This window comes from Mastomys coucha, unplaced genomic scaffold (genome assembly GCF_008632895.1).
Source record: "Mastomys coucha isolate ucsf_1 unplaced genomic scaffold, UCSF_Mcou_1 pScaffold5, whole genome shotgun sequence".
NCBI classification, from domain to species: Eukaryota; Metazoa; Chordata; class Mammalia; order Rodentia; family Muridae; genus Mastomys; species Mastomys coucha.
Window position 1 is genome coordinate 53,706,348 of NW_022196911.1, and position 10,734 is coordinate 53,717,081.

Below are 10,734 nucleotides of genomic sequence, written 5' to 3' on the forward strand. Positions count from 1 at the left end.
TCTCTCTCTCTCCCTCCCTCTCTCTCCCCCTCCCCCTCTCCTTCTTCCTTCTTCTCTCCCTCTCCCTCTCCCTCTCTCTCATTTTGGTTTTGTGAGACACTGACTCACCCTTGTAGCTCAGGTTGGCCTTGATGGCCTGGACTGCTGATGTGTGCCACCACACTTGGGGTTGTCTCAGTTTTCTGTCCATAAGACCTCAGACTGTGACAAAGGCTGGCTTCCTGGTTCTTACTCAGCTGCACTTCGTTGAGGAACTCAGAGTAAAGGTAAACCTCAGCTCTATGAGAATGAAAGGCAATGAGAACTGCACTGGCATTAGCGCTGCTATGGTAGTGGGAGGTGCCCAGGACCTGGCCACCTGCCCTTCACGGGCTTCCCTCTGGAAAGACGTAACACTTTGGCCATTCTGGCTATACCAGAGACTCATGAAACCTGTTCTGGTTACAGGGACGACGATACTTAGAGACCCTTATCACATTCTGCTTTCTGCCTTCCCTGAGCGGCCACAACACCCCCAGTAGACAGCCAGCCCAACAAAAACAAATAACAGTAATTTTATTAATTTACTTATATATACTCACATTAATGAGTACATGTTTTAGAAGGCCATATAAAGGCATTGCAATGGTTCTACTTTTGGAAACAAAGTATACATTTAATTCCAGGCTCAGCCACTCTTCCTGCAAAGATTTGTATTTGAAAAATCAGGAAAGCTGACCCCCATGCAGAAGAGCATATCCTTTTAAAGGCAAACACGTGCCATCATCATTCTGAAGTTACCTTGTCCTCTGTCTACCGTCTTACTAATTGCTGTTGGCTGTTGATGCTTCCACACACTAGTGAATAGTCCCTTTCATAGGCTGGAAGTGCATCGGTGGGAGATCTTATCACACAGTAGTTAAAGAGAAAGCCTAAGGGCCTCAATCTCCGGTGAGACTACAGTATGTCTGCAGTAGTTCACTGGCAGCATCTCCCTTCTGGATGGACTTTGATTTTCTGGGAAGAGACCAAGAGCTAAAATATCCAAGCGCCTTCTTTGTTCCTGAGAGTATTTTTTATATTTTTGTGTACAGTGGCAGAAAAACAGAGACAGAAGGTGACAGTGGAGTGAGGCACAGGCACTTCCCAGAACTTGGAGACAAAGGCAGTGGACTTATGTGAGTGCAAGGCTAGTTTAGTCTACACAGGGAGTTCTAGGACAAGGCTATGCAGTAAGATCCTGTCTTAAAAGAATACTTGAGTATGAGCATGCACGCACGCACGCACGTGCGCGTGCACACATACACATGTACACATACACGTACACACACATGTTTATGTTCATCCTTTTTAAAATTCCACAGTAAATATATCTATTATCTACATGTTAAATACAGGTTACAAAATAAATACAGTATAAAGAGTTAGAGAGACTTCAGAAGTTGACAAAGAGTCTGTGTTTATAAGATGATGAATCCAACCAGTGCTGAGAGAGGGCTGCTGCTGGAGCTGCTGGAGCTGCCAGAGTGAGATCTGAGGGAGAATCTGCCAAGTTCAGCATAAAGCCAAATGCCAAACCTGGTCACCACAGGAAGCATGTCAGGAGCAGGGAACAGTGGGTCAGGTCCAGGTGGACAAACAGGTGAACTGGCAAGCAGTTCACGTGGCCTCATCAACAGGGCACCAAACCAACTGGAAGATCCAGGGACATTTGTGGAGTCCCCTGCTCCTGACACACAACAGGTATCAGATAATAGGTTGATGTAGGCCATGCACAGCTGGAAAGAGTGGAGTCTCCTAGGGCCATGCACAGCTAGAAAGACCACTGTTTTACATAATGTGAAACAATGTAGAATAGGGTACAGCCTGAGCTCCGCACATGTGATTCTTTTGTGGAGTTCTTCTAGGGTCTACCTGTTTTGTTCCAATGAAGTCAAACATTTAGCTGCTACAAAATAAAAGTCCCAGGAGCACAGATTTGACAACTGTCCATTTCTCTGTGCCTCTTAGTTTCCTAACCTCACATAAAGAGTAATTCATATATCCAATTCAAATTCTTTTTTCTAAAAGGTTCATTTACTTTCATTTTATGAGTATGGGTGTTTTACCTGCATGTACGTCTGTACACCATGCGCTGGCCTGGTGCCCATGGGTAAGAAGAAGACATCAGATCTCCTGGAACTGGAGTTGCAGATGGTTGTGAGCCACAATGTGGGTGCTCTGTAGTAGCAGCCAGTGCTCTTAACCACTGAGCCACCTCTCCAGCCCCCCAAATCAATTCAAATTCTTATATTGACTACTAATGCATGTGAGACAGCATTGGAATTTGTGCTTCATTCTGTAAAAATTAACTCATTATCACTTTTGTTTAGACCAAATAGTGTACCATGTCAAAAATAAGTTTTAGATTTAGCTAGAGATGAAATATGAAGACAAATTCTTAATCAGTTTAACAGACAGGTTGGCAATGGAAAACAAGGATCAGGATAGAAACCAAGGAGAGTCTTGATGGGAGAGGCACAGAGCGACTCAGTCTCCTGAGGATTAATTAGGAGAAAGTTTCTGCTCAAGTAATGATCTTCCTGGAAATTTTAATGGAATTATACAAAAAAAAGACAGTAATTTTTTTAAGACTTATTTTTATTATTTTTGAGAGAGAGAGAGAGAGAGAGAGAGAGAGACAGAGAAAGAGAGAGAGATCGATCCAAGGGCATCTTGCAGTAGTTAGTCTTCTCCTTCCACCATGTGGGCCCTGGGAATCAAATTCAAGTGATCAGGCTTGAAAGAAAATGCTATTACCCCTACTAGGCCATCTTTCCAGTCTGGGGCACCGTCTCCAATCTCAATGCTGCAAAAGGCTGTTTCCAAGCCTAAGTCAGACATGAAGACTTTGCCGTTGAGGGTGTCTTGTTTTAACAGCCCAGATAGCCAGAGTGAGAGAGACAGTATTTAAGAATGTCCCCACTCTGGGCAGTTCACACCGTTAATTACAGCAATGAGGAGGCAGAGCCAGGCAGATTTCTGTGTCTTTGAACCTAGTTTAGTCTGCATAGTAATTTCTAGGCCAGCCAGGGATATATAGTGAGATCCTCTCTCAAAAGACAAACTGGCAGCTGTCTGGGTTTTTGTTTAACTGGTAAACAAAGGCAACCAGAGCTTACTGTTCAGTGTGAGTTTTGATACAAACAAGAAGGAACATTGATTCGCAAGACAGCTCAAAGGGATATTGATCTTGCTTGTTTCAATGTAACACTAGCCTTTCTCACATACAAATCTACACTATGCTGGGTGTGTCAGGAATGAATATGAGCTGAGCTTGTTAGCTTATTAAAAGGAACTGTAGAGAGAGACAGGAGGGAGGAAGAGAGGATCCGTCTCACCCTAGGTGGGATCACGTTTACTCAAGGTGGGAACATTTGTCACCGGCAGGTACAAACTGGCCAGAAATGCCTACAGAGGAGGTGGAATGCTGTCTCTTATTGGGGGCTGATGACTTGTGTGATCCACAGGGGAAGCTGGGAAATGTAGTCTTTTAGCAGGAAACTATCTGAACTCATGAGATCTCCAAGTAAATTGTTTGAAGAAATTGGATACCAAAGACTTCTGAACAGATAGAACAACCGGATTTGGATTAAACATCAGTTCTTTGAGAAAATGTTGTCTTTAGAAATCTTGAACTTCAGCAAAGTGTAGCAATGTAAGTCTTTAATCCTAGCTTCAGGAGACAGAGGCTGGTGGATTTCTCTGTGGCTGGCTTGGTCTACAGAGAGAGTTTCAAAACAGTCAGGTGTATGTAGAGATATCCTGCTGTTAATCCCAAAGATGTGACGAGAAAGATCACCCAGCCAAATCATGACAGCCAAATTAACCAAAGCAAGCAAGCAATTAGAGCAAGTTTTTAAATTCATATACATGGGCTGCCTCCCTCTAATGCAGGATTCAAAAAGTCAGCATTGGATGTGAGGAAGACAAGATTTTTATAGTTCAGGGATAAGGAGTTTTTAATGGAGAATTTGTAGGGTAAAATAGACAAGGTTACAGGAACTAGCATAACAAGGTGAGCAAAACAAGGTAGTCATAACAACATTTTGAGATAAAGGTAGGGTTGCAAGATGGCCATTACAACTTCTTGAAACAAAGCCATGATTGGAAGGCAGGCATAAAAACAGGTGACCATAAAAACTTGCTAAAACAAAGATGCGATTGTTAGGTAGTCATGACAACAGGTGACCATAGTAATTCTGTGAGACAAAGACAAGGTTGCATTTCCTGGACTAGGCAGTATACAGCCTTTTCTAGTTAAGGCAAGCTTGTTCATCACCTGCCTTAAGAAACAAGAAAACAGAAAGAAGTGCTGAACTTCAGTGACCTTAATGATAAGAGAGAGAGTCACACGCGAAATCCTTTAAACAAAAATGTGTGGAGTTTACAATGAAAGAAATGTCCCTGCTTCTTGAATGCATGCCAGCTTCAGTCTCAATCCTAAAGTGAAGAACCAGCCTGTCTCCATTTAGGCTTAAAAGCCACTTTATAGTAAAGATAAACTAGGCTCATTCCTGTTTATGATTAAACCTCTGTTTCTTGAGCGAGGATTGGGCTGTGCCTACCCCGTTAAACCCCTTAACCTTAACGGCACACACCCCTATATTATCTGTTCCAGGAAATGGCAACCACGCCTTTTCTTCAGGGAGTTGTGATAATGTTTACTTAATATATATCCTTGTGGTCATCTTTCAGTGTGTTTTTTTTCTTTAACAGCCAATTCTCTTGCCCCTGTAAACATGCTTATAGCTGTTAATCTTTTATTTCTCTCCATTAAAAAGTGAATGAGAAAAAGAAATAAGAAGGAAAGAACAGGACTGCTCCTAGGTATGTGGGATCATAGCCAGAGGAAGAGAGCTCTGGGAGAGTCCAGAGTGGACATGACTCTGAGCTGGACCATGTGAGGAAAGGTGGGAAGGGGGAAGGGAGGGAAGCCACCAATCAAGAGGGGTGGTCTGGGTCTAGAAACTGGCCAAGAGATCAGAAGGGTAAAGGGTAGGCAAAAGGTCAAGTAACCACAATGTCTGGACTATATAGGGAAGGGCAGCCCAGCCCCTGGGCTAGAGAAGATTAGGGCAGCCATTTGGGTATGCTAACCAGAAGGACCCTGTAACAGATAGAGACTGAGGGATGCTGGGAAACCTGAGGTCCAGGTTCACTTTGATAAGTTAAATAGGTGCCTCAGCCATTTGCTAGGTTTGGGACCTAACAAAAGGGACCTTGAAAAGCCAATGAGGGCTGCTCTCTAAAATCTCAACTTAGGGTAAGACAGACACAGATAGCTGGTTAGTCTTGGGTGCACCTCTAAAATAAAGCTTGCTTCAATTAGACAATCGTGGATTTCATCTTTCTCCTCACAATTTTTAGGTTTAACATTAATGTTTAATCACACACAAAAATGTTCTTTTAATATATTTCTTCTTTCATCTTTAAAAATATTTTATGATTTTCTTAGTATTAGAACTTAGATTTGACAGAAGTCTTAGGGTTTCCATTGCTGTGAAGAAACACCATGACCAAAGCAACTCTTAGAAAGGACAGCATTTAATTGGGCCTGGCTTGTAGGTTCTGAGGCTCAGTCCATTATCATCAACACAATGAGCTGGCAATCAGGTTTTCTCTGACTCCTGAATGGCAGAAGGATGGACAAAGTTTCAGCCCTTTAGTTAGTGTGTGTAACGTCATGGTGGATGAACCTCTTGAAGCTCCTGGTCACTTAGGGTAAGCCTCCTTTGGGGACATGAGAGTTAGACTCACAGGCAGACTGTATTCCTAGGGTGCTGCCATTTCTCTCTAGTGATGGGGCCGAGAGGAGACGTGAGTGTGGCCTGAGTAGCCCAAACCCCACACTTCCGTTTTAGTGTTCAAGGAGTCGCTCCTGTTCTTTTCAAACTATCTGAGTTATTTGCTTTCCCACCAACAGTTTGCACGAGTCCTCCTTTTGAGTGTTCTTGGTGTTACCTGCCTGCTGTGTTTTCTCCACAACAATCACACTTGGAGACCTGGGCTGGACTCTCACAGGGATTTGTCGGCCGTTTCCATTCACACTGGCGATCTTGGTTAGTCTGTGTTCCTGTACTTTCACCCACCTGTCTGCTTGCTGTGGTGAAGAACTGTTCAGGTCTTTGGTCCATGTCTAACGGGAGACCGTCTCCTTTGCACTGAGCTCTTTATACAGTTTGCAAGGATTTTTTCTCTCTCACTGCCTAGAGTGTGTCTTAGTCAGTCCACAGCTTCCTCTTCTGTGCGGGGACATCTGACCTTTAAAAAATATCCCCTTGTCTGAGTCTGCTTTTTGTTGTTACCTCTGCTTTTTGGTTTTGTTTTGTTTTTTTTTGTTTTGCTCTTTTTGTTTTTGTTTTTTTTTGTGTGTTTTTTTTTTTCAGTCAAAGTAAAAAACAAACAAGAAAAGTTAAAACTCAGTTCCTGGAGCAGACAGACGTGGGCTGCTCTCAACCATTGTCAGGGACACTTCTCTTTCCAGTGGACAGAAGCCAGCCTTCCCACTCTGTAGGAGTTCCTGCAGCACCCCAAGGCCATCCCGCTTCCCTTCACGTCTTTGCCTAAGGTTCAAAGTCACAATCCACAGCTGTACATTTCACAGGGCTCTTATCTGTTCAGCTAACCAACCTGCCTCGCTTGGTGCTATTTCTACCAGACCCTGAATTCCAAGGTGATTAATGAGCTAAGGATAAGCTCCTGGAGATTAAGGATAGCTCCTGACAAAGAAGGTGCAAGAGCCAAGAGGCTGGGGCAGAATTACCTCAGTTGCTCTTCCCTCAGATGACCCTGGCCTAGAGCCTGCAGAACGAACAGGTCAGAGTCACAATGAGCTGGCTATGTCACTTTAGGAAGGAAACGCAGGCTGCTGTCACTCATCCCTAGAGAATAGGGAGTAACCCCAGGTGGACAGAAGTCACTCATCTCTGTGTCAACTTCCTGCTCTTAGGGCAAGGCCTTAGCAAAAGCTCTGGAAACAACTCTTCAGATTTGTGGTAGCCTGGGGGTCACTGTGGGGAAGCTGGCAGACCCTGTTGGAGGGACAGCCTTTTGATGTCAAAGAAGAATGCTCAAAATACTTGGGGTGATGTCAGGGGTTCCCGCTCCTTGATGTGTATCTCATACACATGTTTTTACATCGATCCCACAAGACCCCTGGAGAGCATTCCACTCTCTTCTCATTCTTGGGACAGAAACAATATTCTGCCACACGTCCCATAAACTCACTTTTTGGGGGCAGAGTGACCATCTTCCTGTTAGCCTTCCACATGGGATCAGTTCTTGGAGGAACACACTGCCTGTCTCTCAGCCTACTGGCAAAGTCAACTCTCCTCACACAATCTGGGTTCCCCAGAGCTGCTCAGTGAGGACCTCAAACTTCCCTGACATGTTTACTTGTATGTTTCTCCATTTTCTGAAGGATCCATCTTGGTCACTTCATAAAGGATGGGAGTGAAAGTGGAGAGAAAGCAGACCGATGAAACCCAGCCCAGTCAGAGTATACAGTAGAGACAGTAGACTACCCTGCCTGGCCTGACCCCATCATCTAGGCTCAATAAGAAGCTGGTAACCTGCTGGGTGGTGGTGGCACACGCCTTTAATCCCAGCACTTGGGAGGCAGAGGCAGGAGGATTTCTGAGTTTGAGGCCAGCCTGGTCTACAGAGTGAGTTCCAGGACAGCCAGGGCTACTCAGAGAAACCCTGTCTCGAAAAAAAAAAAAAAAAAAAAAAAAAAGAAAAAAGAAAAAAAGAAAAAGAAGCTGGTAACCAGATCACAAGGGACCTTTGGGCACAGAGAACAAGCCCAACATAAAGCTGAGGAGCTTCTGGCATGAGCAGGTGCAGGTAGGTGAAGGCTGATGACGTCAGGCTAACTCTGGAGTAAACGCCCTCACCCAACACCTGCCACCCAAAAGGTCATTGCACACTGCTAAGCTGTGTGGTCACACAGATAAGGACTCTATGACACATGGTCTCCTCAAGTTCTTCCTTCTTGGTCACATTTGGTATTGGGTGCCTCAGAGGGGCACTTGTGTGACTGGTCATCTTCTTAGGAGAAGCACCTCTGAGTCACGACCTATCTCCTCTACTCCTGGCTCTCGGTCACACAGTGTGACAGTGAGGAGCTATGCAAAGTTCCTATTGCTCTTGGGAGCTCATCTACCCCATGGGACCTGCAGGGACATGGCACCAAGCATTGTGTCACTCTATGCCAGGAGTCCATGGCTGCCATGGAGTAGGATGAAGGCCCTAGCATAGAGCCTCCCGACTCCTGTACTTTACTGTGGCCCCTGCTCTTGTGCTTCGTTCCCAGGCTTTTGCTCTCTAGTCATCTTCATCACAGGTCCCTTCTGCCGAGAGAAGCATCAGGGGCAGCACTAGGGTCCTAAGAGCACAGAGGCATTCATGGGAAAAGGCCAGGAGGAAGGCCAGAGAACCAGAGGTGGCCTCTTTGGATCAGTTTGACTTGGCCCTTTCTGGAATGATCTAGGGTGCTTAATCTAGGGAGTCTTATTCTTAGAGGTTCTGTGTCTGCCTCCTGACTGTGACATTGGGTGACAGGACGACCCTGAGCCAGCTGGAAGGGTAGCACCAGGGCATGGTTTTAAGAGTTCAGAGAACACTTGGCTCTTCGGTATCATGGTCCATTGAAGGAAGTCAGAGCAAGAAGCTTAGCAGGAACCTAAAGGCAAGAACCGAAGCAGAAGAACATTGCCTACCAACCATTCTCTCTGAGGCGGCTTGCTCAGCCTGCTGTCTTACATCACCTATGACCACCTGCCAGGGCTTACATCACCCATGACCACCTGCCAGGGCTGGCGGTGTTCTCAGTCAGCTGAGGTTTTCCTCCTCATCAATCATTATTCAAGATAAAGGACCCCACAGACTTGTCTACAGGCCAGTCTGATAGAGACAATTCCTCATTGAAACTCTCTTTCTCCACATATGTCTAGGTTTGGGTCAAGTTGAAAACAAAGAACAAACAAACAAGCAAACAAAAAACCCCCAAACCAGCAAGTTTTGGTTAACCAAATTTTTAATACAAATTATGAAAAAACAATGGTGTGTGGTCTGAGAGTTGTAAGCTGAAATAAACCCTTTCATCACCAAATTGTTAGAAACACCAATGTAGAAATAATACTTAGGTTAATGCCCAAAAGTTCTCTCCAGCACCATATACATACATGTGCGTACACACACAAATGTTTTCTTCTAGTAGTTTTACAAATTTCTTTCCAATATGAATACATTCATTTCCTTCCCCTTCCTTTTTATTTTGCCTTTCTTTAGTTTTGCTTTCAGATTTAATTTTACTTGCTTAATGCTTTGATTGCTTTAATTCTTCTGGCTAGGACTTCTGGTACTATGCTACGGAGAAGAGCAAACACGAAGAGATAGTCATCACTGTATATTTCCTGATATTATAAAAAAGGTACTTAAGTTTTTATATAAAGAACAGAGAAGTAATAATTAGTTTTTATTTGTTCCATGTTTTGGAAATAGCTATCCAAGTGTACCAATGGGCGTATGTGCACAGGATTGTGGGATTGCAGGTGCCTGGGTGATCAAAGCAAGATTTTCAGGAGGAACAGAACAACTGGGAGTGATGCAATGGATTTGAGGGAGGGGCTTCCGTTGGTTGCTGGGATGCATGAAGTTTTAATTTTCACGGAATTTAAGACTATCATATCCAGTGCGCAGGTATTTTCAGTTGCACAGCCTTTTCCATACAGTACTAACGTAGAAGTTGGATCTGTTGAAAGAAAGAACCAGCTGTTAGTTCTCTCTTCTCCTCCTCACCCAAGTTCTCTGGGGATAGAAATGTGCACAGGATGACCTTCAATATGTAACCTCTGTCTCTGGGTAATAAACATGCAAACAGTTCCATGCCTAAGCTGGGCCTCTGTTCAAGGCATCATTACCAACACCAGGGTTTAGAACTCTTTCATTACAAGGGATGAACTTAATATACACAAGAAAGACACTAGCTGAAGAACCTCAGGGGGTTGGCTAAATTTTAAATTGCATCTGTGCTCCATCCTAATTTCACTGTGGAAAATGGAAGGAAATGTTGTAGATGCCCTGGAGCTCAAATTCTTCTTTCAAGACCTCTGAGCTCCATGGGAGACCAATACTGTGGAAACCTATGTCTCCATTTCCCAGAGAAATAGAACTAAAAGGCTGTCCTGCTGTGGATGGCTTCAGCCACCCTCTGTATCCTATGTGGCATCCTATTATCCCTGTTCACTCAACCCTTCTCCACAAAGGTCCTTTCCCTACTCACCCTAGACCCTCCTTCAAGATTATTCCAGATATAAGGCCTGACTTGTCTTCAACTCATCAAGTTCTCAGTCCCACAATTCCATGAAATATTTCACACCTTGATCAGATAAGAGTTGCCACTGCCTCCCTCCCATTATATAATGCACAGAGAAAACTCCCACAGCTGCTTTTCTAACTCCTACGTGAGTGATGTATACACCCTATGTACACAACAAGCATATAGCTCTTCTCACTCAGGAAAAATCATAAAACTGTTACACAATTCACAGTGGCTCTATGAAAAAACTCAAGTGCTCACTTATGTGACATTCAGAAATGAAGTCACCTCCTGTGTTGCCAGTGAGCCAAGGCCCCATTTCAGGATATCACAGCAAAGCAGCTGCAAGCATTTGTATTTCTTTCCCTCACCACCCCAGCCCCTCTACACCC

General features: G+C 44.3%; 1 protein-coding gene across 1 annotated transcript in view; it reads right to left on the minus strand.

Moving 5' to 3' along the window:
• Window positions 1-9,040: 9,040 nt before the first annotated feature.
• Window positions 9,041-10,734, minus strand: part of LOC116078887 (protein RoBo-1-like) — a 5,403-nt gene continuing 3,709 nt past the window's right edge. Inside the window, exon 6 of the mRNA XM_031354253.1 lies at window positions 9,041-9,775. Within this exon, the coding sequence (XP_031210113.1) occupies window positions 9,588-9,775 (188 nt within the window). The 3' untranslated portion in view covers window positions 9,041-9,587. The remainder of the gene's footprint in view (window positions 9,776-10,734) is intronic.